Raw genomic sequence first — 26,489 nt, forward strand, 5'->3', positions numbered from 1 at the left:
AAATAACCATGAATCAAATGATCAATTTTAGCTGCGAGATTTTTGCGACACCGGGAGAAACTCCCTTGTTATTTGTAAACCATTTTGAATGCTCCTGAAGAAACCAGATAAAAGCGTGACAACAGATCTTTGTATTCCGGCTTCCTTGGACTTGGATGAATTCAGTAATTAAGCAATTAAAATACTCACCAATGAAAACCAACAGCTTGATTGATATATTAGTTGTTTCCGAGTAATCACATAATAATTGGACAATTCCGCAAATCTTTTCTGCTTCATCACCCTTCACACCTGTGATGGGCTATTTAAGGATGTTGTTTCAAGTCCAAAACCAATTTGAGTGGTTATACCAGTAAGTGACTCTCTAAATTGGCATTAACATTGTCTAAGCTAAACACCCTACCCCTCAGCTCCAGGGCAAAGTGATACTAGAGTAAGATAAAACTATAAAGGCAGTTTGTCAGTTCAATTGACTTTACATCTTACAGCAGCATAAACAGGGTGAACGATTAAATGCAGGAAACCCAATATTCCAGACATGTATGCCACCAAACAAAGAAGCCACATCAGTCAAGTTAACACCAGGTATTTTATTGAAGCTTATCAATGAACAGTACCTGTAAATAGTAATTTTATTGCATGCATATTTCCTAAGAAAAAATAATTTACAGCAGCACCTATATATATATATTTATACACCAACTTAAGTCACTTAAGTGATTATTGGTATGCTGAACAATAGATCTCATTACCAGCAAGAATATGATCAAATCGTATCGATACACCTTTAACCAGTATTTAAGAAACATCCTTTCAAAAAGGTTTGCTTTGAGCCTAGCATTAGATTTCAGAATAAAGCCAGTCTTTAGAGATTTTTTAATTTGACAGATAACTCAATGGCATTTACATTTAGCTTAATTCAAAAAAAATCTCACTTTGTGCCTTCAATCTTTAAAAAAGTTTTTTTTGTTTAAAAAAGTGACTGCAGCAGCACTAACATTGCGATTTAAATGTGTGTGTGTGTGTGCGCGCGCGCACAGGCTATAGGCCACAAATTTAATCTTAAGGATTCTTAAAAACTGAACTGCTGGAATAAACACCTCAAAGCGCCTTACAGGATATACTGTAAAGTGAATTGACTTTATATTGTGTGGGCGAAATACAGCAGCCAATGGTGCACAGCAGTGTCCCACAAACAGTCGTGGATTGGGTCAAATTATTATTTTCGATCGGTTTATCCAGCAAAGTATTTTATCTACAAGTTTCTAAATCATAATCTTTTCATTGTTCCACTTGACACACACACAAACAGGCAGAGTAAATGCTTGGAGCCTCCATCCCAAAAGGGCAGTTCTGTCAACATATTGGCGAACACTTTCAGGCACGATTTTGACATTAAATCAGTATTTTTATTACGATATTTAAGCACAATTTTAATTGAAAATTAATTCTTCAGTTTTATAAAATCCACTCACATGCCTGAAGTAAGACACAACTTATTCCAATCCATCCTCTATAACTTGTCTTTACTGTGTAATTCTCACAAGTTTATTTTATATCCTCTACCAGTGTTCCATTATAAAGCTTTTCAATATTATTTGGCAACCCAGAAAAGCTGCAATGCAACAAGAGCAAATTAAAAAAAACTTTTCATTTCTCATTCCCAGGTTTCATGGATAGTCTAATGTATACTCATTTTTATAGTTTTAGAAAATGCTAAAAATAGATAGCAACAAGAGCTTGCAAAATTTAACCGAGCTGGATACATCGCAAATAATTCTAAATTCTTTAATCTACACCACTCTGGTTTTGGGCACTTTAATGCGTTTTTGCAAAAAAGGAATAAGACATCCCTTTTTTTAAATAAAGCTAAAGCGCCAGATTTTCAGGTGAAGTGAGCTGAGAAAAGAATGCTAACTACTGGCACAACAGTCACTCTAACATGGAGTTCTCAGAATCCTGTGGTCTTTGACTTAGTCAGCAATTTATTTATTTTAAATTTGACAAAAGTTTACAAGTTTACATTGTAAATTACACTTTTCAAACACAAGATTATGGAAGTGATTAAATTAAGGCAACAAATAAGTACGAGCATATATTGTATTGAAAGATTGATGTCTATGTAAGTACCAAAGTAAAAATATTCCCGAATTAAATTTTTGTTAAACCAATTTTCTCTCAAAAGCTTAAGTCTTCCTGGGGCAGTTCCATGGGCAGCCTTCTGGTGCCTCATCCAATTTACCAGTCTTCAGTCAGCAAGTGGTAGTTAACTCGACCTCGAAGGGCATCACAGTCAATTTCTCATCTACCGCTCAGCCACACGCTTTCCAGCAGAAGCCATTGGAGAACAATCAGGTGCAGGAACCCTGGCTTTTATTTTTAATCCCTCTTCCTCCTCAGCCCAGGATTCTAAGGTTAATTCCAACACACACCCAAATGCTACCCCAACTGAGATCAGCTTTCACAGCACAGACCAGATCGAACCTGCGATCTTATCAGTGTGACTTAATGCCTTTATCCACTAGGCCATCGAAGGGATGAAATATTTTTTATGGTAACCAGATAATACATTACCGGTGTATAAAACTGTCAAACAATAGGTTAAAAAATGCTGCCTTAAGAAACTCCTAGTCCTCATACCCTCCAAATAAAATTTTGGTTCATACAATTAAATTAGGAGACATGTATAGTACAATGCAGATACCTGTTAATTCACATCCATCCAAGAATGTGTACAATCAGGATTTTTGGCAAAAACAAAACCCCTTGATAAAAGTTCTATAACCCCAAAAAATCATAACTGCATACTTTCTAGCCATCTCAATACAGTTGCCAAGATTATTGTCAAAAACAAAGCCAAACTGCTGGTAATTTCTTCATCTCGAACAATGTAATTACAGACAGTCAAAAATGTTTAAATAGACTGAAATACATCGAAAATCTTGTCAATACAACTCAATACCACCTATCCATTTGGCAAAATATTTGTAACATCTGTTCAAAAAAGAATTGGTCACATCAATAAGTGAGTTTACAATGACAGACATGTGGTTAGTAAATGTACTGTAAATGAACTGTCTTGTGATGTACAAAACACCAGACAAGTCAATCTATAAAGAACATCAAAATACATTGGCAAAAGCATCACAATTTTACCAGCAGTTTGATGCTGAATCCATTTACCCGTACATATCCTTAGCCCCATTAAATTTAGTCCTTTCAAACACTGAATTATACATCAGGCTTCAGAGGGGAAGAAAAAAAATAGGTGCGAAGTAGCAGCTCCAGTCACAATTCCACAGTACTGTATGTGTTAATATTGGGAATGTTTCATACATCAGATTCAGGTTTATTCACTCCCATTCCGTGGTTCCAGGAGGCTTTGAAGTCAAGTCATACATGACGCGGGAAATCCCTGGTATCTTCTTGATCTCTGTCACCATTTTAGAAATAACCTGCCATTTGCCATAAACAAACTTTTCATTAATATTTGACACTGACTAATTATTTTGCAAGTTAAAGCTAATCCAATCATAGAATCCTTTTATCTAATAGCAGAAGTTCCTTTCTGCATCACTGAATGTTATTTTAGCTTAAAGAAATTCAAACACGCACCTCCTCAGAAATGTGCTTGCCAGGAGTTGCTGGGATACCAGTCATAAAGTCACTTGTGATGAAGGTTCGGATGACGACAGATCTCTGACAAGATGGCTGTTTCTGAAGTGGGTCACGGTCAAAATGTAATGGCGTCAAAATAATTGGCATCTGACTTATTTTTCCAGAGTAACCTAGAGAAACAGACACAATCGGTACATCAACATTTACAAAATTATCCTCATTTGTTCACATAAAATCACAGATTAGCTAAAAATCTTAACAGTGGCTGAATTCACCTTTCCTCTCAGTTTGAAGCAGAAATTTGACAGATGATGCAATGGCTTGGTAGTTTGGTGCATCATGTGCTAAACAAGAAATGTAAGTTTTTTGTATTCACCAATATGGCAAAAATTCCAGGTTTTTAAAAACAAGACGACCTCAAGTTTTTTTTAAAAACAAAGAATCAGTCTCCAAAGGGTGCCTTTGTCAATTCATATAATAGAAAGACTAATTTTTTTTTGAAATATCATACAAAATATTCAAATGATCAACTGAAAAGACATTAAGTGCTGTACAATCTATCTAATTGGCCCAAAATTGTGCCAACAACCTCATTCAAAATAATTCCGCATTCACATGCAATCTTATCCATAACAAGTAAAGACCATTTAACTTTGTAAAACAATGGACCTTTGTACTAACTAATGTACATTTCTTCCAATGTAATGAATAAACAAAACTGGATCCTTACCATCCTCTCTCAGGATGTTGTGAGCCTCAAAGTCGGCCTGTCGGAGGGTGCTAAGCACTCCTGTGGTTAGGAACGTTGGGGTTATGTCTGTGATGGGTTCTCGGATTTGAGGTCCAAAAACATACACAACTCTGAAGAAACATGAATATTAATATCAGTAAGTAAGAATGTAGTAAAGGATAGCTGAGGCTTTACAAGTAAGTGTTCTTATTACACGTTTTAAGACCATGTAAAGACAAGTAACAAACCTGTTAATATTGTGACACATTCTTGGAATAAGTCTGGCTAAGAATAGGAGGGATTCCCAATCCGGTGGATCCTTCCCAGATATACCACAAACGTAGCTATATGATCTGCTGTCTCCCTGCAACACAAATACACTGGAACTTGGATACCAAGATTGAGTTTGTCTAAATATGCAGCTGCTTATTATTCCTCTTCCAACAATCCTTCATCAACAACAATAAAATTACATTTGTAGAGCACCTTTCACAGCAGGAGGACGTCCCAAGGCTCTGGACAGTGTTTCGGACCCGCGCTGAGGGTCAGGGTGGGGGAGAGGGGAGGGAGCAGGGAGATCGAAAGCACGATCGAAGAGGAGGATCTTGAGGTGGGTTTTGAAGGTGGCGAGGGAGGGGGCGAGACGGAGGGACTGCGGGATGGAGTTCCAGAGGGTGAGAGCAGAGTGGCGGTCTGGCGAGCGAGGTGGGGGACGTGAAGCAGGCTGGAGCCCGCTGAGCGGAGGGAGCAAACAGGATGGTAGGAGGTTAGGAGGTCGGAGAGCAAGACCATGGATGGCTTTGCAGGTGAGGACCAGGATCTTGAACTGTATCCTCTGTGTGATGGGAAGCCAGTGGAGTTGGGCGAGGATGGGGGTGATAGGGTCGCAGAGTCTAGTGCAGGAGAGGACATCAGCTGCAGAGTTCTAGATAGTCTGCAGCCTGTGGAGGGAGGAGTTGGGGCGGCCGACAAGCAGTGATTCATCTGATTTTTGTAATAATGTGAAATGAGCCTTTATAATAATCTTTGCATTTGATATAGCGCTTTTCACGTCTTCTAGACGTCCCAAAGCGCTTCACAGAATATACTGTCAAGTGAATTGAGTGTACACTTGTGGGCGAACGCGGCAGCCAATTGCGCACAGCAATGTCCCACAAACAGTCATGGATTGAAAATGACCAATTTATTACTGTTCTTTTTTGGAGGGATTATTATAAGGCGTGTGGAGTAAGGAAACTTGCCCAAGGTTTGGCCCTGACCTGCCTGGAATTGAACTCAGGTTCTCACTTGCAAAGCGAGTGCTCTAACCACTGAGCTACAGGACTCACTTATAATTACAATGATCTAATTGTAACATTGATCATGCTTTAACCCTTAAACTGCTAGCAGGTTCAGAAAAATGCCAGTATCCCCAGTGCCAAGCAATTGTGTACATATTCAGGTCAATGCAATAATACTGATGAGCCCATGGTACTTCAACATGGGCAGGCTGGAGATCAGGAAGAGAAACATGTGCCAATGGAGGAGAAAATTAGAAAAATAACGGCATACATTAAAAAACAAAGCAGCGCGAGTCAATAAATAACACCAAAACAGCTCCATTTTGTGATTCACACAAAAATTAAAGGATTATTATTCTTAATGCAATACCTACCTGTACCCCAACAGTCTTAATCGGCAGCAGGAAAGCAGTAAGTGAATGGAGACTTGTGATCTGCATTAATCTCTCTTGTTCTTCATCATTCGTACACGACTTGACCCTCTGCAGTAAAGTGTGTGGCTACACACGAAAAATAAATGCATTCATTACACTGTTATTCACTGAGCAACCAAAACAAAATTATCCCTTACATTAAACACAAAGTACTAATTCTCTAACAGTCGACATTTAAAAAACATTTTCTAAAGCCTGGTAATTCTTTTGAGCTTGGTTAAAAAATTCATTTCTAATCAGTGCTGATGGTGTTTACAACAGGTTTAAAACTGCACAATATTTTCTATAAATATTGAAACAAAATGTTGTTTTAGACTTTTGATCAACAACAAGTGCTTATGTAAAAATTCATCAGAATAAAGAACCATCATAAATGCCACTCAATTGTATCCAGATAAAAATGTGATATTTTATTATTCCAATTCTGGTACAGACAAGATAAATTACGGTCTTTATTGAGCACGGTCTGCAGTGGAGTGGTATTACAGCATAACTAACTGCATAACTTTTAGATTTAAAAAAATCCCTGAAATGTCCTCTCTCCCCCTCCCCCATTTCATAGATGGTCACATGGCTTATATCAAACAGGAAAGGCAGTTATAAGTCTACACGAAAATTTAAAGTAAAAAAACTTACCTTTGGCATCAAATACCCACAGTTCACTTACTTTTTTCACACTTGCAGAGAAGTCCGCTACTATTTTCAGAATATTGTTAGTTTCCGCAAAGTCTTTGCAGGTGAAAGGCTCATCAGCACAGATTACTCTAATGGCAAGACCAGGGCCTTAAAAAAAACACAGAAGTCCTTTAAATATAATTAAAAAGAGGAATTTATGGTTTAACGTGGATAGATTTTGATTTTGTTTACCTGGGAATGGGTGTCTAGAAACAAGTTCTTCAGGGAGACCCAATTCTCTGCCAAGTGCCCTCACCTCATCCTTGTGAAAGTCTTTAAGTGGTTCAATCACTTTGCCCTACAAAACCCAAAATTAACATTCTCTTCAATACCAAATTGTGAAAGGTTACTCATTGCGGCTAAATTAAACAGATAATAATCTTATAATCCTTGCCTTTGATATAGCACCTTATCACGTCTTCGAGACATCTCAATGCGCTTCACAGAATATATTGTAAAGTAAATTGACTGTATATTTTGCAGGCAAAACTCAGCAGCCAATTGCGCACTACAGTGTCCACAAACGACAAAGTCGTGGATTGAGTGACCAAATTATTATCTTTTTTTTTGAAGGGATTATTATTATCCCCAGAAAAGCGATCTTGCAAACAACTAGGTTCCTAGTTACTGCTATGTAAACAGAAGCGTGTGGAGTAAGGAAACTTGCCCAATGTATTGCTCTATCCAGGAATCGAACCCAGGTCCTCTCCCTTGCGAGGCGGGTGCTCTAATTACCAAGCTGCAGGAGGCTAGTTAGCAAATTGCTGTCTGTTGCAGACAGATAACATTTGGTCAACTGAAAACTGAAGTGCAAAACAAGTACACAGTTTACTGCATGTAAACCATAGTATCAAGGGTAACCTAGATAGTTTAAGTTTGGATCAAGCATCAAATTTAATAACTTTTGTGCTTACCATAAAAAAAACTGTGCATTTGACATAGCATCTCTCATGCCACAATGAGATCCCAAAATGCATCACAGGATTTACCACAAAGTGACTGTTTTGTAGGTGACAGTGGTGTATATTGTACACTAAGCAAAATACAAAAACTCACCTCCTCCCTCAACTTTCTTATCAATTCTGTGTCATTATGGTGGGTCTTAATAACATCTGCTTTGCCACTTGCTACTGTTGAGGCACTTTCAATTAAATCTGGTCTCAAAGTCCCTTGTGCAAGGTACACTTCCTCAGGCTTCAGATTCATTTCCCCAATTACTTCATTGGCGACCTAGAATAGAGAGATTATCAAATAGCATGAGACACATGTAAAAACATATACAAGACCCTCATTTAGCATGATTACAAATATCTTGTGATTAAATTGTATCATGCAATTTATATTACTCCTCAATTCAAGAGAGCGTGTGAAACTTGTACCACTGTTTTAAATAAATAATTAAATAGGAGGGCTGAAAATCAAAAGGGGGTTAAATGAGCCAGTTTCTTCCATCTCTTGCACATGAGCAATAATAGCAGAAATAGTTAGTAGCAGATGGAATATAATATTGGCGATGTGATAGCAATGAATTCAATCTATGTTTATAGACATCGTTAGGAATGCACCGCAATTAAGAACTTTTTCTGCTTAAAAACAAAGTTTCAGGTCAACAAAGAAATGTCAAAACATACCTTCACAAAGGTATCCCCTATTATTTTTCTTTTTTCTTCTGGATTTGTGGTCATATTTAAGGTCTTACTAATTCTCTTCCTGGGAGTTCGGTCTTCTTCTGAAATTGGCAAAGTTGTTGTCCCATTGTAGAATGCATGTGCTGCGTTAACCACTAGGCAAAAAAATAACATGTTAAACTACAGCAAGAAATTGATTAAATTTTTTTTAGTGTACACAAGTTCTTTTTAACCGTGTTCACCAATATTGTGTTTTTTTTAAAAAACCAACATGATTAACCTCTTCTTTTTAACAAGACATTCACAATCACAACTTGGAAGCTTGGGGAGCAGGAGATTAGAAGCTTACACCAACAGCAGGTTACTAATATTGACCCTTAAAGATAAATGGAAATAAACTGACTTATTTCAGATTACGAAATTAAAAAATGGCTTTACCTTTAACCTTAATGCCAAGTTTCTTCAAGGCTTCCTCCACAGACTGACTCTCTCTTTTCCGCATGAAACCATTGTCAATGTGGACAGCAATTACTTGGTCTGGATTCAAAGCCTTATTCAGCAATGCTGTACACACTGTGGAGTCCACACCTCCACTCAACAAAACCTGCAGACAAGTTCTGAAGTTAGAATTTCACATTGTTGAAAGACAATTCAATAATAGTTTATTGAAAAAATTGTTACTGTAACTTTATTCCATCACTTGTGTTGAGCCTTTAAACGAGTCGATGGAAAATTCCAATATTGATTAAACGTACCAAAACTTTGGAATGTCCAACTTTCTCTTGTATCTCTCGGATACATTCTGCTTCTCTATTCTCCACTGTGAAGGTGCCACTGCAACCAGCAATATCAAACAAGAAATTCTTCAAAATGTCCTTGCCACGTTCAGTCAAGTCTACTTCCGGATGGAACTGAACACCATATAGCTTTTTAGATTCATTTGCTATTGCTGTGTAAATTAATCAAACAGAAAATTAACATTCATAATTATAATCACAATAAAACAAACACAAACTAATTACTGTTCCAAACTAATGAAAATAATCCATATTTAAAATTGCTTTACTTTATCTGCAAACACAATTTTTTTTTAAAAAATCACCTAAAAGATGAACTTTTTCCACTTTTTGGTATGCCATTGCATTTGGGCCTTTGATGCACCACACATTGAGTGCCCAATCTCAGCTGTGCTGTGGGAGTCATGGCAAATCAGAAAATTACATTGACCAAACACATTTTTGGCAACAACATTAAAATGGCATATGCAGAGGTTTGGGAGAAACTTATCTGCACTGGGTTGATGTACATCTTTGGGAAGAATTTTTTTTAAAAAAACAGGAATTGATTTGGATTTTTATGTTGATAAAAACCTGTGCTGACCATGGATCACTTACTATTCATTGCTCAACTGGACAAGTATACCTGCTGCAATGTTTCCAGATTGTGCAACCACTTTAAAGCCCTCTGCCACCTTGTCCACACTGTCACCATGAGTAAGCAGTACAAGCTCATCTTTCTGTAGACCTCTGGAAGAAAGCAGAAAGAAATTGTAAACAAAATGTAAAAAACAAACATGAGAATAAGTTATCTGAAGGAGGCCAACATAAAAAAGAGGCAGGAGTTCAAAACTAGGCAAAGGCATGCATCAAAAGGCTAGACACCTTCTTGAAATAATTCTCAATGATTTGGGTTTGTTTTCCTAAGGGGAAGGAACTGAGCAATTATTCTAAAATATTCATTAAAGCACTTACATTTATACTGTTAAATCAACTTGAGAAAACTTTACAGGAGAATAAGAAAAGCAGAGGGACAATTACTATCTGGTCTATAAAGTATGTAACGTGGAAGTGATCAAACAGTTGACAATTTTTTAAAAAAATGTATACACCGAGTATCCACTGTCCACTTTTTAAACACATGGGTTCTATATTTTCCCAAAATATCAAATGCAACTGCAAAATAACAATACTTTATGATGCATCTCAATTTTAATTGTTATTGGCTGGTAGCCCTTCCACATGCCATTCAAAACATTCAAATTACTGCAGATCATTAACTCTTTTGATTCTATATTTCTCAATAGGAAAATAAACCTAAGAGACCCATCAACAAGTTTTTGTCAATACCTGAATAATGAACAGCTATTGTCCACATTTATTTTAAACACTCCATCTTCTCTCACATATTTTCTATGGACTGTACCTCCAAAAACTTTATTCATCATCTGTGAAATTTAAAAAAAGTGCCATCAACTACAGAAGACAAACAACAACTTTCCCTTACATTCAATTAGATATTTTAATTTACTGAAGACGAAGCAACATAAAAGTAACTTATGAATTTATTCTTCTCATTCAGTCAGTAGAAACTCAGTCCTACATTATTGGGAAAAACAAAAGTATTTTTGACAAAGCAAACCCCATGGCATCCTCTGAACCAAAAGATTATACATGAAAATTTAATTTCTGAATTAACCTTTTTTTAAATCAAACACTCACGTTAGTGGATCAACATCCAACTGCTTCATATTAACAATACCTGCATCCCATAGCAAATTCCAAGAACAGGCTTGCCAATTGTAAATATCGCTGGATCAAACCACGGGGCATCTTCTGCATATACAGAACTTGGGCCTCCAGATATGATGATAGCTCTGCAAGGCAGTAAATATTTGGTAAGTTTCTCATTTGCTGTATTTTCGATTCTGGGTAAGAAAGCAAGTTATGTAACTCTCCTGATCACCAATTGAAACAGCAGAAAACAAACTTCTACCTCAACATTACAAAAACAAGAGATTCAAGTATCTTATTTTACCAGCAATACATTGTACTGTAATCAAATTAAGTATATTTCTCACAGCAAATTGTATCATCCAAGATAACAAGCTTGGGAGTGCTGCATTATCAGAGATGTCATACTTCAGATAAGACATTAATCCAAGGTAATTTCTGCCTGTTCAGGTGCAAGTTAAAGATCCTGGGGCACTATTCAAAAAGAGAAGTCTTTCCCAGTATCCTAGTCAATAATACTCCAGAAAAAAATTAATTTGATGCATGTGTGAAAATGTGTTCAAATAGACACCACTTTTGCCTATAAATACACTTTATAAGTACTTCATGAAGTGCTCTGAGACATTACTGAAATTACAGGAACTATATCAAATGCAAGAATTATTATAAATAATCCTTGCATTTGATATAACACCTCATCACATCATTGTGACATCTCAAAGCGCTTCAGATTGTACTGTAAAGTAAATTGACTGTACATTTTCTGGGCAAAACGCAGCAGCCAATTGTCATGCATTCAATGACCACATTTTTTTTTAAAAAAGGGATTATTACCCCTAGAAAGCAATCGTCAATTGACTAACAACCAGGTTCCTACTGATTGATAGGTAAACATTGACATGTGGAGAAACTTGCCTACAGTTTTGCCACAACCAGGAATCAAACCCGGGTCCTCTCGCTTGAGAGGCAAGTGCTCTAACCAATACGCTGCAGGACTCCTGTAGCAGCAGATTATGCTGTTAAGAATAAAGTACATGCATGCATGTCACTTGGATCACTCAGCAGAGATCAATCACAAATGAATGATAAATGATGCATTCCAGTTTCTAAACAGAGAACTTCTACTTCTAGTAAATTATACTAAAAGGATTTGTCAACAATCTGATAATTAAAGGGACTGTCTGAATAAACCTTTTAAAAACAATAGATTGAAGTTTTAGGTTAAGATAAAACTAGTATGGAATGGTTGGATAACAATGAAAACAATAGAAATAGTGCAATAAACAAAATAGTGCTTCAAAGCATTTGTACACCAGTAAGATTGTAGAATACTGTGCAGCCACCCCTGTAAAATTTGTAGTTGTATTAACCATCATCAATTGAAGGCATAGGCACTCTTCAACTACAAGAATTTATTTAAATTCACTTAATGTAAACACTGAATCTTAAATAACTCGAGATGAGAAATAACCAACAGGCAGGAAAAATCATAAGAAAAAACACTGGGTCTTCACTTGTCTGAATAACATGATAACAATAGATTAAGTAAGATGCTAATATGATTTGAAAAGATACAAAGATTAGTTCTTACCGAAAACCATTCTCTTTGATTGCAAAAGCAGGGGTCTCCAGGGGCAAGATTTCTGACTGCACAAACAGTTCTCTTACACGTCTGTCAATCACTTTGCCATACTGAGCTCCTGCATCAAGAATCACTAAAGCCCCTTCGTATTGATGTCCAACATCCTTGATGTCTCCTCCAGCAGCGTCCTGTTAGCAAAAAACAATACTGATCATTGCAGAAGACATGTAATAGCTTTTTTTTTACAACAGTTGCAATAAAAATATTTTTTTTATACATATTGTCATTTATTAATTTCCATAAATACACAATGTCACTGAGAATACCTTAGAAGGGAAGAATTGTGAGATGACTGGGAGTACAGTACTTTGTTCAAAGTATAGATCCCAATCCCAATAGTTACACATATTTTATTCGTGAAATTACATAGAATTTCCATGATCACAGAATCCTGGTATTTTGTGTCTCTTCTGCTAGGCCTCTCCAGTGTCGTCAGTTACAGAAAAAGCGAAATGCATCCAGGAGTGAACTATTCATTTCAATAGGGCTCAGCATTTCAGAAGGACTGGCAACCATCCAAACAACCAGAAAGAAAATATAGCACTGACCAGTCCCATGTTTGCTAGAGTTGAGAAGTTCATCAACACTACTGACATTACCAAAGTGGACAAGGAGAGAACACGGGAACTGGAAAACTAATTGAATATTCAATCAAAGAAATTACAGTCCACCAAGCAGCAATTCAGCCCATGTGCCGATTGTTGGTACTAATGCCTCCAAGGCAGTTGTATAATCTAGTTATTCTTTCCTGCTGTATATTTACAAATATTTATCAACTCTTTAACCATTGGCTCATTTTCATACGCGCACTGAAAAAGTCAACATTTGTCACCACCATTGGTTTAGACAAAGTGATGCTGCATTTGACAACAACAAAATTACATTTGTATTGCGCCTTTCACGTCGGTAGGATGTCCCAAGGTGCTGGACAGTCAGTGTTTCAGACCCAAGCTGGGGGTCAGAATCGAGGAGGGTAGAGGGCAGGAGGTTGATCAGAGCCTTGGGACTTCCTCCTGACGTGAAAAGCGCTATACAAATGTCATTTTGTTGTTGATGATCAAAGGTACGGTCAAAGAGGAGAGACTTGAGATCGGTCTTGAAGGAGGCAAGGGGGGATGGAATGGAGTTCCCGAGGGTGGGGGGGCGTGGCTGAAGGCCCGCCTGCTAATGGCGAGGTGGGGGATGTGAAGCAGGCCGGAGCCCGCTGAGCAGACGGAGCGGGCAGGTTGGTAGGGGGTTAGGAGGTCGCAGAGGTAGGGAGAAGCAAGGCCATTGAGGGGTATGAAGGTGAACAAAACCTCTTCAGCTTCCTTTTAGCTATTCTCCAACCAAATTCCTAATTTTTAAACGTATAAGTAACTTTTCTGTTAGCAACTAAACTAACAGTAATTGGCAATATTACATTATGAATATTGCAACAGAATTTAAAAGTTTACATTGAATGCTTTCTTCCAAAGGAGTAACCTTTTTTTTAAAAATTGCTTGAATGGATCTTCAGACAAGTTTCAAATCACAAATATTGTTTTAAGTAATAATAATAATATGGTCACCCAAGCCAATTCAAGACAGGTGCAAATCTTGTATCACATCACACCAGTCCCCTGAAGATTTGTCTCAAACAATTTACAATTCAAAACACAAAAATACTGCAGGGAATCTGAAAACAAAAACAGAAGTGGCTGGCAATACTCAGCAGGTCAGGCAGCATCTATCCAGCATCTATAACGAAAGACTGACGATTGTTCTGACAAAGGTCGTGGACCCAAAACGTTGACTCACTTTTCTTTCTCCATAGAAACTGTCTGACCTGCTGAGTGTTCCCAGCAATTTACAGTTCAAGTCAGTTCTCACCAAATATGTGCTTCAGGACATAGCACTATCCGTACATGATTCGGCTACTGGGAGTTGAGTTAAGAGCATGTCAGCCTTTTAACCCTTTAAACCATCCATTACAGTATTTCGTATCAATGAATGAGCAGCCTTAGTACAGCATGAAATAAACACAAATATCTGTGGGAGGGAGCATTTTATAATCATATATTTTTACAAAAAATAGGAGTGTAAACCTATCTCTTGAAGCAATCTTCAATTTAGCCACCCACTTTCCCTATGCACCTTTATTTATGAAAAGTGTCCCAGTGCAGATCATCACTCACACAGAACTCATTTCAGACCAGCCTGGATATTAATACAGCATCACCCAAGCTAACAAAAGGTAGTACTCGCTGGGTGCAACTGGTACCGTCTTTTCACAACTTGGGCATCTGTGAATTAATATCGAGATTCCCTAAAGTAAAACAATCTGTTAAAAGTAAAAAAATCACACTTTAGGTCACACAAAAGATATCAGTAAACCAACTGCACTTCGGGTGACCCAAAAGCCATCTTTAATAGCTTGCATTATTAAAAGCAGTCTAAGCTGTTTTTTTAAACTAATCTTTTTATTCATACTAAATTATCTAAATTGGGTTTTACTTTTTTTAAAAAACTATGCAAACTGTTTTCAAATAGGATTAACATAAAAATTCTGGGCGATAACTCAAGAGGAAGCATATTCTTAACTCAAAATTGTAGTGCACTGAAGGAACCCAAAGTACTGTATACCCACAGTGAGCCAATTTTTTTTTAAAAAACTCCTTAAAACATTTACAACATCTACCACCAGGATTTCTAATATATATCATATATATATATATATAAAAAAGGTGCAGCCTATTGAAGCTTGACAACTGTTTACATAGATACTCTGGGTCCAAATAAAAGGAATGAGCTGAGCTGCTCATAGTGCGTGCACCACAAGAATAATCTTTTAAATAATCGTTCGCCCACGAAATACACAGTCAATTCGCTCGACCGTATATCCTTCGAAGAGTTCTTCGAGACGTCTCGAGGTCGCGATAAGGCGCTGTGTCAAACGCAAGGATTATTATTATTATTATTATTATTAAACTGCTCAGTGTCAAAGAACATGAGGGCCATAAAAGCCCAGGTTCGACTACTTCGGACAGGCATCGTGCGAGTGGGTCCCAAACACGTTCATGGATGACAAGTGCGAGCAAACAAAAGTTGGCTGTGCAGTCAGTCAGTCAGACAGACAGACACGAGCCCCCCCGCACCTTTAAGGCACCTTTAAGTGCGCCCATGCGGACAAAGGCCATTTTGCACCCGCCGACAAGAATCACCGAGAAGCCCCTCTCTCTCTCTCTCTCTCACCCCCCAGGGCCGAGGCCCAGCGTTACACCCCACCCCCCCCATCCCCCCCAGGGCCTCGGGAACAGCTCCTACCATAACCCGTCCCGAACCCCTGGAGAGGCGAGGAATGGGGGGGGCGTTACACACCGAGTTCACCGTCACACGCGCACACACACAGACACACGCGCGCGCGCAGCTCGAGCGGCGCCGGTCGCGGCCCTCCTCCTCCTCTCCCCCTCACTCACTCTCTCTCTCTCTCTCTCTCGGGCCGCGCGCGACCCCAAAACCTTAACCATCTCGAAGCTTCTCCGTCCCGAGTTATTTTAATGGCCGCTTGGCGGGTTACCACCGCCTCCAGCACCAACCAACCAACCAACCCGCCCCGTCCTCGCACCCCCCACACCCCACCCCCACTTCCCCTCTTTTCTCCCCTTCCTCCCTCCCTCCCTCCCTCTCTCTCTCTCTCTTCCTCCCTCCTTCACTCATGCGGCTGAATGGCCGCTTGAAGCCCACCCCGACAAACAGAGGCCGCAACAACCCCCTTCCCTCAGACAGACGGACAGACGGACGGACGGACAGACAGAGCGGGGGCCCGGGATTGCGATCTCCTCGCGGCCTCCTCACACAAAACAATCATCACCGCCCGATCCACAGCGGAGCCCTGAGGGCAGAGAGAGGTAATAGAGAGGGGGAGGGGGGGGTTCGCTCGTCTGTCCGCCGCCCCCCGGCCCCGACTGACCTTGGTGTCGCCGTTGCATAGTGCCATTTGGGTGCTGGAAACTTCCCCCCTCTTTCTCTCTCCCTCTCTCTCTCTCCTCTCTCGCTCTCCTCTCTCTCTCTCTCACGAGCCGTTGCTGTTGGCGCCGAACGAACACGCGCACACACCGCGCGCGCGCGCGCTGACAATGCCGCCAAGCCCCGCCCCCCCCTCCTGACTGCGCTTGCGCTGTGCTGACCCGCCCTCCGAGAGCCTCGCCCCCCCCCCCCCGCGTGCGCACGCGCGTCTGGCTGTCCCTCGTCTACGCATGCGCACCCGTGAGTTCTCAACCCACCCAGGAGGTGGCGCTGCTGAGCCAGACCCCCCCCCCCCACCCCCCCACACCAGCCCCCCCCCACCCCATCATCACGTCACGTGCAAGCAAATAAAACCAATAATAATAATTATTGTTATTGTTATATGGTAATAATTATTATTATTGTCGCGCACAAAACTTTACCCGTCTCGAAGACGCGATGAGAGGCGCTGTATCGGACGCGAGGATTGTTATATCAATTAATAATAATGTCTGTGTTAAATGCAAGGATTATTATAATGATAATATTAACAATAATGATCCTTGCGTTTGATGCAGCCCCTTATCACGTCTTCGCGACGTCTCAAACCGCTTCACGGGATGCACTGTAAAGCGAATTGATTGGATATTTTGTGGGCGAAACGCGGCAACCAATTGCGCACAGCAGCGTCCCATGAAATAGTGGTGGATTGAAGTGACCAAATTATTATTGTTAATAATATATCTAATAATGTTGGCTTTGATTTCAGGAAACGACAGCGTTTTGTTTATGCTGTGATACCAAATCAAACCATTGGAAGGCAGCATTGAGGAGAGGTAACATCAATGGGACTCCGTTCAATTTGTCATTCCACACTTGGATCATACATGATTTTAAAAGTGCTCAGGCCTCATCTTCCTCCTTTGTTGTCACTTGAACTGAGGCTATGTCAATGTTTTTCTTGATGATGCCAGTTGTTTCAGGCTTCAGTTTTCCTCTGTCTGTCTAGGGAAACATCAAAGCCTTAACTAAAATATCCCCTAGCTGGTATTCAAAGCATATCCATCAAGACAACCAGCTGTATTCTTTTTCAAATAACGTACTAAAATAGACTGACTTTTGAATGAGTACCTTGTACTCAATTTAAATTTCATTATTTCTAATGCAATTGATTTTAAAAAAATCCCAATCCACATGATACAATATAACTGCACAATAGTGAAGCTTCTCTTCATTTCCTGGCCAAAAGAATGAATGGGGTCTAAATTAGAGCTCAATGCAAATGCAACAAGTTTGTGCTGTTGATTTGAATTGATTGATACCATTTGAACAGTTATTATTTTCTTTGACATCAAATGACTCCCAGAACATGAGATCAAGAGAAAGAATCTTTTTTAATTGAAGCACTTTTTTAATGATTTTGATTGAAGTTGTAACATACTCAATTATGTAATAAAAATCCATGCACTGTGATCCTTTTAATAATTACTGGGCTTTACACAACACTGGAATTCAAGCAAATGAGGAAAAGGTCCGTGTAAATAATTGCCAGATAATAATAATCCTTGCATTTGATATAGCACCTTATCACGTAGTCGAGATGTCTCAAAGCGCTTTATAGAATACATTGTAAAATAGAGTGACTGTATACTTTGCGTGCGAAACGCGGCAGCCAATTGCGCACAGCAGTGTCCCACCCGCTTGAAAACCTTCCTCTTCGGCCGTGCTTACGGCCACCTCGCCCCCCACCCACTCCAACTCGGAGACAGGCTCCGTCACTGTTAAGCGCTCCGAGATGCACTATATAAGTGCAAGTTGTTGTGAGTGTGTGTGTGCTTGTCGTGTGCGCATGCTGTGCGTGTTGTATGTGTCCCATCCCCCCTCCCCCCCCTTGAAGATCTTTCCTTAGACAGTCTGCAAAAAGCACTGACTTTAAAATATTTGGGCTACTTTGGGCTACTTTTTGGGCTATTAGTAGGTACCTGGTGGACTTTGGGCTACAAAGTAGCCTTTTTGGTCACACACACACTCCCCCCCCCCCCCCCCCCCCCAGCGCTTGGTGGTAAGCGCTGCAGTTCCCGCCGCCGGCCGCCGGGGGCCGCTGTCGCCAAAGGCGACCCATAGCGCGCAGCCACGTCAGGAGAGCGGGAGCAGGTGAGTGAGGGAGGGAGGGAGGGAGTGAGTGAGGGGAAGGAGAGCGGGAAAGGCTGAGCAGCACTGACAGACAGAGAGAGGGAGAGGGGGAGAGAGGAGAGGAGAGATGGGCTGTGATGGAGTGAGTGATGGAGTGAGTGAGGGGGGGAGGGGGAGGGCTGAGGTGCCCGGGGGGCCGGGCAGGGTCGGGCCGGGAAGGCCTCTCCTCGCCTCTGTGTGGCCGGTGCCGCTGTTCAAGGGCAGTTACACACAGACACGCAAGTTGTTGTTGTTGTTGTTGATGATGATGCCATCAGCTCGCTTCCCTCTTCCCTGTTTATTCTTTGGTCTCTCCCCCCCTCACCCCCCACTCCCCTCACCCCCCACTCCCCCCCCCCCCCCCTCCCCTCTCCCCCCACTCCCCTCACCCCCCCCCCCTCCCCCTCACCCCCCCCCCCCCCCCCCCCTCACCCCTCACCCCCCCTCCCCTCACCCCCCCCTCCCCTCACCCCCCCCTCCCCTCACCCCCCCCCCCCCCCCCTCCCCTCACCCCCCCTCCCCTCACCCCCCCCTCCCCTCACCCCCCCCCTCCCCTCACCCCCCCCCCCCCCCCCCCCCCCCCCCACTCCCCTCCCCCCCACTCCCCTCCCCAGCAGCTCAAAGACCAGCCCTGTTTTGTGTTAAATGATAATCATAATAATAATATTATAATCCTGGCATTTGACAGAGCCCCCGATCACTCGGGCCGCGAAGCGTCTCCAGCGTTTCCCCGGGACGCTCCCCTGCGCTGAGGGGCGCTGTAGAAATGCCCGTCATCGTCGTCGTCGTTGTTGCTGCTGCTGTTGTGACTGTACGTTTTGTGGGCGAAGTGATGTGGCTTTGTGTTAGTCCAACTGATGGGAAGAACCGACAGGAATAATAACTGCCGCTGCTGCCGCCGATGGTGATGATAATAACATCCATCCTGGCGTTTCACATAGCGCCCTTTCACCCCAGGAGGACGTCTCACAGTGCTTTCTCTGCAAGATTCTACAGTGACTGTTTTTGGAGGTCAATTTGTGCCCAGCAATGTCCCGCGAACTGTGAAGCGAATGCTGGGGACGGAATGGGGGAGGGATTGTCACCGGGAGAAACTACCTCCTGTTATGAAATCGTTAACGCTATGTTCTTTGCATTTTTAGGCTCATTAACGGGAAGTTTTGATTGAACGACTTTGGACCTGACATGCCGTCAACAGTTGAACGCAGAGAGGGCAGCAGACAACGTATTCAGAATCAGCTTGAGACTGATGGCATGCAAGTTGATGAAGCGTGGCATAATGTGACCAATGTGGAGGTTGAAGAAAGCAGAGAACTTTTGAAGGATTATGACAATAGATTGCCCCAATCTGACCATAGAGGACATGGTGGCATTAAGGGGGAGTTGAACAATATTCTGTTGCTTCTATTCCTCTATGTCTTACAGGGAATACCACTTGGTCTGGCTGGAAGCATCCCACTTATCCTGCAAAGCAAGAACGTCAGTTACGCAGATCAAGCTTTTTTCAGCTTTGTCTTCTGGCCTTTTAGTTTGAAACTGCTATGGGCTCCCTTAGTGGATGCTGTTTATTTGCCAAGCTTCGGACGGAGAAAATCTTGGCTAGTGCCTACTCAGTATCTTCTAGGGCTCTTTATGCTTTATCTATCACTTCAAGTGGAATCATTATTAAAAAGCGATGAGCACACCAGCCCTGACATTGTCACAATTACAGCTGTGTTTTTTCTGTTTGAGTTCCTGGCTGCTACTCAGGATATAGCGGTGGATGGCTGGGCATTGACTATGTTGTCCAGAGAGAACGTAGGATATGCCTCCACTTGCAATTCAGTTGGACAGACAGCAGGCTACTTTCTGGGTAATGTGCTCTTCTTAGCACTGGAATCAGCGAACTTCTGCAACAAATATTTACGTTCTCAGCCTCAACCCACCGGAATTGTCACTCTCTCGGGTACAGTGCCAAAGTAAATTTACGTCAGTTGTATTTTAACAGTATCAGTTAATTTTGCTGCAATAGTTGCTACTCGTTGAATGCACATGCATGATTTTCCGTTGGAAAGCTTTATTTGTGACTGCAGTTAACATTTACTTCAAGGAATTCAAGGAGTTCCTTCTTAAGATGATCCTTTATGAAAGAGTTTGGGATTATAATATGCCATACAGTAAGCTTCACCTGTTAACTATTCAATCAAGGGAAGAGAATAATGAGGTGTTTCTCTGCAGGATCTTGGAATGTATGTAGAAGTTGGATGTATTTGGGAGGGGGACCATGCAGTGAAATTCCTCATTTAATGGAAAATAAAATGATCATGACTGTCCATATTGTAAGACGCAACTAGTGTGGCAATATTATGAATTATTTTCAAAAAAAATCAAGTAAAATACACAAGTATTTCATGCTCGTAATTAATCAATGCCAGATCTTTCACTAATGTATTGCTTTTTCATACTTTAGATTTTCTGTTTTTCTGGGGAATAATATTCTTAGTGGTCACGACTTTGGTCGCAGTATTTAAAAAGGAACGTGCGGGAGAAGCGCAGGATGAAGTACATCAAGGAATCCAAGAAACCTACAAATCGCTGCTCTGTATAATCAAGCTGCCTGCTGTCCTCACTTTCTGCATTATGCTTCTAACATCCAAAGTAAGCCGATGAACTCAAGCAAGTTTGAACAAACTTGTAGCTGCTGACTTTTTAATACAGGTGCAAATATAATAACTGAGCGTTAAAAAAAATAGTTTTTGCATTGTGGCTTCCTTGCTTTCCAATTTTTGGTTATTGGTTTGGTGCTACATTGTTAAGAATACAACATCTCAGAAGATTAGGAATGAGTTGAAAAACTGCAAGCTCTTGAGTTTTGTATTTTACGTACATATTGCCTTTTCAAAGTTTTGAGGAGAATTGCTTTTCGGGTTCAGATTTAAAATCTCAGGGCTTTGGAGTTTTATGAATTCAAATTATTTTGGAAAACAAATCTGATAAAGCTATTGTCAGCTATTCAAAGGTCAGTCAGAAAAAATGTTTATCCTGCAATCTGTGAAATTGCTACGTACTTGTTTTGATAACATTTGGTTAGCAAACAGCAAAATTATATTGCTTCCATAACAAAGTGTATTACATGGGGAAAAACACTCAGCACTTTTCCATGAGTTTTTCAATCGTCCTTGAATGAAGTCCATTTTATGCAGAAGAGCAATAGTTGCAGCAAAACGCAAAATGCTACAGATGCTGGAAATCTGAAACAAAAACAGAAGTCGCTGGGAACGCTCAGCAGGTCAGGCAGCATCTATGGAACAATAGTTGCTGTATTGAATTCTTTGATGGCCTTGTAATCAACCTGATATATTGTATATTTCAGATTGGATTTTCAGCTGCTGACGCAGTCACTGGATTGAAGTTGGTCGAATTGGGTGTACCAAAAGAGCAACTGGCTCTCCTCGCTGTGCCCATGGTTCCTCTGCAAATAATGCTCCCTTTTGTGATAAGCAGATATACAGCTGGCCCACGCCCATTGGATGTTTTCTACAGTGCTATGCCATACAGGTAACTGGAAACCATCATTGTATAAAGCTAAAATAAAAAGGCAGAATAAGGAGAAAATAGAAAAGAAAGATGACCAGGCAAGAATTAATTGAGCTTTTAAATGTTTATTTTTTAAATATTTTCAGTTGGATAGAGTTAATGTTACACTAATAAAGTTACTCTAATGTTAGAGTAACTGTTTGAGGTAATGGGTGGGGGGTGTGAGAGGAGGGGCACAAACATTAGAATTTGTGCCAAGAATAGACAGAAATGGTCAACATACAGGAATCAGAAGTTGAGGGCAATCTAAGGATTAAACAATTTTTATGGACTTCATCAGATTACTAGGATTACTTATTTTACCTGTAATACTCTTTATTAAAACACAAATGATTGTTGTCCCTTTCCCAGGTTGCTGATGGGCCTGGTGTTTGCTGTGCTGGTTTGGTGGACCTCCATTGTGAAGCAGGGGACAGAGTTTCCAGCTTATTATTACGCAGTTTTGCTGTTTAGTTATGCATTACACCAGGTGAGTTAGTCCATCTCAGCCAAGGCTGCAGTTGGATGCAATTCAATTGGCTTAATCACTTCCTGGGTTAGGGATTGATCGCCTGTGATGCCAAAATGCCACGTTCTTTTGTCGATGACTGACGTGGCCCACAAAGAGAAATACTGCCTTTCCTGTTTTTCACCCCACTGATTGCATGAATCATGTTGAAGCCTTCCTCAGTGTTAACTAATTCAATGCCTGATCTGTAACGGGAGAGGAGGCAAAGTATTCTTTTTGCTGGTGTTTGGGATGTAGGTCAATGAAGTTTATAATTTGGGATTAAAGGGGCGACGAAAGTGAATCTTGCAAATACAGTGGGAAGGAGTTCTATTGAAGACTGTTGTACTCCAAATTAAGTTCTGGTTTTAATCAGTAAATTCATCACTACAGTTTTGGTGCATGGTTTAAAATTCAGTGCTGCATAAACTAGCAGCATGTGCTCGCTCTGCTTTATTTAAACTTCTTGAATATTTTGTCCTATTAGGTAACACTGTACAGCATGTATGTTGCAACCATGGCATTCAATGCCAAAATCAGTGATCCTTCAATTGGAGGAACGTATATGACTCTTTTGAACACAGTTTCCAATCTGGGTGGCAATTGGCCAGCAACAGTCGCTCTCTGGTTGGTTGACCCGCTTACAGTCAAGGAGTGTACAGGTGCACAGGAACAAAGCTGTGGATCGGTCATAGAATCTGAAGTGAGTGATCCTTTATATATAAATCACTAAAATAAATGGTTCCTTTCTCCAACAATTTTATGAGCAAATCATTCTGCTGTTGTGGTAACACGGCTACTTTTCCAATTAACGTTTATTTTTTTGCTCCCGCACAGCTTTGTATAAAGGCTGGTGGCTCCTGTTTGACCACACTGGATGGCTATTATTTGGAATCGATATTCTGCATTTTAATCGGGTTCATGTGGTGGCTCTTTTGTGGAAACAAATTGAAAAAACTGCAGGACAATGGCCGTTCTACGTGGCAGTGCAAGCGGAATAATTAAGGTCGCCACCATCAGAATGTTGGATATATAATCAATTCAACATTTTTGTTTTCAAGGGAATGACATTTGTTCAGTTTTAGTTTACTTAATATGTTTGTAGAAACTCTATGATAGCGACGTGATTGCATTTGCAGAAAAGTTGATTGAAGGCATTTTTTGTTTTATCAATACAGTTTTGATGTTTCAATTGAGTTTAAACCAAGTATGTTTCTGAGGGCACATGCAATGTGGTTGTGTATCTGAACTGCTTCTGGTATCACACAGTTACAAATCGCTTTATTTTCATATTGCCTTATTTTAATACTTCCCTGTAATCAAGACAACTGTTAGCTTTGATCATAGCTTTGTTTTTCATTTCATTTAAGTAAATGTCAAGACACTTGTAACATTTATGAACTGTATAATTTCGTAGAAATTGTGATGTAAAGAAGTGTTTCTTCATTGACAACGTTAACCTGCAGTTTTGCACTGCTAGACTATAGGGTTTGCTTTTTCACGCGTTAAATTAATAGAACCTATAGTTTTGTGGTGCTCTGTGAAACAGTACTATGGTATACAGACCCTTTTGAGAGTCAGATTATTAGAATATTGTCTTGAGGAATACAGAAGATGGTAAAACCATTGTAAACCAAACTCTTAGAAATCTGCACTACTGCTATCTCTGTAACCAATAAGACTTATCATTTCTGTAGAGAAACATTTAGCCAGTATTTGACTGCAGCCATGCTCAATACTAGTATTTCAACAAGGGTTGCACTTAATCCATCATGTACTTCAAAAGGCAAAATACTAACCTGAACGTTCTCAGCGACTTCTGTTTTTGTGCTTCAAAAGGTTGCAGTCTTCATGAATACAGTTTATACTTCGACCAAAAGATGAATGTCATTTTGTGCATTAAGATATGTTGGTGTCCATCCAATATCATCAATGTGGATTTTTTTGTTAAACCAATGGTGTCAGCAAAATACATTGGTCTTGGAAAACACCAACATGGTTGTTTACTTGAAGTTAATACAGAGTAAGATGGACCAGATATTGACTGCAAACCTTTATGGTTATAGCTACTGCTCCTACAGGTAGGTTTATAGAAGTGGCCATAAGAGAAGCAATCTCTCATCGCTTCTGTAAGACTGGGGGCAGCCTGTACAGCCATCAAATGCAGTGAATAATGTTATGCGCTTCTATAGCAAGGGCCAAAGTTCTTCATGTTGTGAATTGCCCAACAAAATATCTGATCAATGAGTTGAAATGCTCAACATGAACATTTCACATTGGTTATAAGGTTTGGATTTGATTTCAAAACATTTGGAGTTTTGCAATTTACAGTATAAAGAGAGACAAATTTGCAGGGTGGATTGACTCTAACATCACCATTTTGACAAGGTGACAAAATACAATTTGCTTATATCAGGAGATCAGGTTTATACAGAGTATGAAATCTTTTAGTATTGACATTCATTCTAGTTTTTTTTTAAATTTAATTTGAAATCTACACATTCACAAATCTATGTTACTGGACTGAAATTTAAACAAGTGGACTTGTACGTTTCAGTGCAAACATACCTAATATTTTTGATTGTAGATCTAATTTAATAGCTTTCAAGTTCCATTAGATTGGAATTCAGCAGATACTGTAAAAGTTCATTTGATGCTAGAAAAAATGCTGAATGACTTCTAAGATATAAATGTAGGAGAAAGGTTTCAGTTAAAAGATTCTCTATTCTTCCACCCCTGAAAATATACTTAGCAAAACAAGTCAAAAATCTTCTACTTTGTAGAAAAACTTAGGTACAGGAATACAGATGTGTTCCTGTAGCATTGTGTGGCTTCATGCTCCTCTGATTTAAGCAAGTTTTAGCTCCCTAACTTGTTTTCTGGTAAACGTCTGAAAAGAGAGGAATCTTGGAAATGGGAAATTCTCAACATTTTTGAACAATAAAATATAAGCACACTTCAAAATAACTAGCTGCTCAGATTGCTGTGCCCTAACTGATTATATGTACAAATGTTTGCCTTTGAATAAGTGTGTGTGTCCACACTGCACCATGTTTATTTTTGTTTCCAACACACTGAGTAATAATCCTTGCATCTGATATAGCAACGTATCAAGTCTTCGAGACATCTCAAAGCGCTTCACAGAATATACTGAAAAGTGAATTGACTGTAAATTTGTGGACGAAACGCGGCAGCCAATTGCCCACCGCAGCGTCTCGCAAACAGTCGTGGACTGAGTGACTAAATTATTATTGGGTTTTTTGTTTAAGGATTATCATCTCCAGAAAAGCTATTCACCAACCAAATGTTGCTTTTGAATTGTGACATTTTTATTTAGTCTGTAAATATGTCTGTAAAGTACTTGAGAATATGATTTGTCTTTTCTGCAAAAAAAATGTGTGTTCGGCATTGAGGCACCTATTACAGTTCTGAAATCAATTGTATGAAATTATTATGAACTTTATAATCAATCTAATCAACGGATCGTGTTTGTGGAAGTACTTTTATTTCACTTTGTGATTTTTATCTTGTGTAGACGATCCTCGGCATACAACACACACACACGAACATATACAGATACACATATACATAGAGACACGTACACACACACACATACGTATAGACACACACAAACGTACATACATATACCCATTCACACATACATAGACATACATATATACACAAGCACATACATACACACATACATGTACACACAGACACACACACACACACAGAGACACAGACAGACACACAGATAGACAGAGACACAGA

The 26,489-nt window shown here is 40.1% G+C and overlaps 2 protein-coding genes across 9 annotated transcripts; one reads left to right on the forward strand and one right to left on the reverse strand.

Annotated features, from left to right (window-relative positions):
- Positions 1 to 575: 575 nt before the first annotated feature.
- On the reverse strand, positions 576 to 16,638 carry gmps (guanine monophosphate synthase). 2 transcript variants are annotated; one of them, XM_042338975.1, is made up of 16 exons: positions 16,449 to 16,638; positions 12,467 to 12,645; positions 10,904 to 11,018; positions 10,492 to 10,589; positions 9,788 to 9,891; positions 9,121 to 9,314; positions 8,804 to 8,969; positions 8,369 to 8,520; positions 7,794 to 7,967; positions 6,930 to 7,035; positions 6,730 to 6,845; positions 6,003 to 6,128; positions 4,597 to 4,712; positions 4,349 to 4,479; positions 3,616 to 3,788; positions 576 to 3,455 (listed from the first exon to the last, which is right to left on the reverse strand). In XM_042338975.1, the coding sequence occupies exons 1-16, from the start codon at positions 16,473 to 16,475 to the stop codon at positions 3,354 to 3,356; spliced, it is 2,079 nt and encodes a 692-aa protein (XP_042194909.1). In that variant the 5' UTR covers positions 16,476 to 16,638; the 3' UTR covers positions 576 to 3,353. The 2 variants fall into 2 exon arrangements, with proteins under 2 accessions (XP_042194909.1, XP_042194910.1); XM_042338976.1 differs by lacking the exon at positions 16,449 to 16,638 and adding an exon at positions 15,803 to 15,879.
- slc33a1 (solute carrier family 33 member 1) lies at positions 16,185 to 26,201 on the forward strand. 7 transcript variants are annotated; one of them, XM_042338977.1, is made up of 8 exons: positions 16,185 to 16,386; positions 17,253 to 17,319; positions 19,798 to 20,600; positions 21,105 to 21,292; positions 22,008 to 22,192; positions 22,583 to 22,700; positions 23,206 to 23,421; positions 23,556 to 26,201. In XM_042338977.1, the coding sequence occupies exons 3-8, from the start codon at positions 19,841 to 19,843 to the stop codon at positions 23,721 to 23,723; spliced, it is 1,635 nt and encodes a 544-aa protein (XP_042194911.1). In that variant the 5' UTR covers positions 16,185 to 16,386; positions 17,253 to 17,319; positions 19,798 to 19,840; the 3' UTR covers positions 23,724 to 26,201. The 7 variants fall into 7 exon arrangements, with proteins under 7 accessions (XP_042194911.1, XP_042194915.1, XP_042194913.1 ...); XM_042338981.1 differs by lacking the exon at positions 17,253 to 17,319 and having other exon boundaries at positions 16,360 to 16,386; XM_042338979.1 differs by lacking the exons at positions 16,185 to 16,386; positions 17,253 to 17,319 and adding an exon at positions 18,604 to 18,637.
- The last annotated feature ends 288 nt before the right edge of the window (positions 26,202 to 26,489 follow it).

The sequence above is a fragment of the Callorhinchus milii genome, unplaced genomic scaffold, assembly GCF_018977255.1.
Source record: "Callorhinchus milii isolate IMCB2004 unplaced genomic scaffold, IMCB_Cmil_1.0 Scaffold11, whole genome shotgun sequence".
In the NCBI taxonomy this organism is placed as follows: domain Eukaryota; kingdom Metazoa; phylum Chordata; class Chondrichthyes; order Chimaeriformes; family Callorhinchidae; genus Callorhinchus; species Callorhinchus milii.

What these genes read in the sequence shown, in the direction of transcription:
- gmps (XM_042338975.1), bottom strand. Translation starts at nt 16,475, where the DNA reads ATGGCACTATGCAACGGCGACACCAAG. An exon ending in TTCTAGACACCCATTCCCAG is followed by an intron (nt 6,846 to 6,929) that starts GTAAACAAAATC and finishes GTTTTTTTTAAG; the next exon opens with GCCCTGGTCTTGCCATTAGA. An exon ending in TCTCTGCAAGTGTGAAAAAA is followed by an intron (nt 6,129 to 6,729) that starts GTAAGTGAACTG and finishes TTTCGTGTGTAG; the next exon opens with CCACACACTTTACTGCAGAG.
- slc33a1 (XM_042338977.1), top strand. Translation starts at nt 19,841, where the DNA reads ATGCCGTCAACAGTTGAACGCAGAGAGGGCAGCAGACAACGTATTCAG. An exon ending in TTATGCTTCTAACATCCAAA is followed by an intron (nt 21,293 to 22,007) that starts GTAAGCCGATGA and finishes TGTATATTTCAG; the next exon opens with ATTGGATTTTCAGCTGCTGA. An exon ending in TTAGTTATGCATTACACCAG is followed by an intron (nt 22,701 to 23,205) that starts GTGAGTTAGTCC and finishes TTGTCCTATTAG; the next exon opens with GTAACACTGTACAGCATGTA.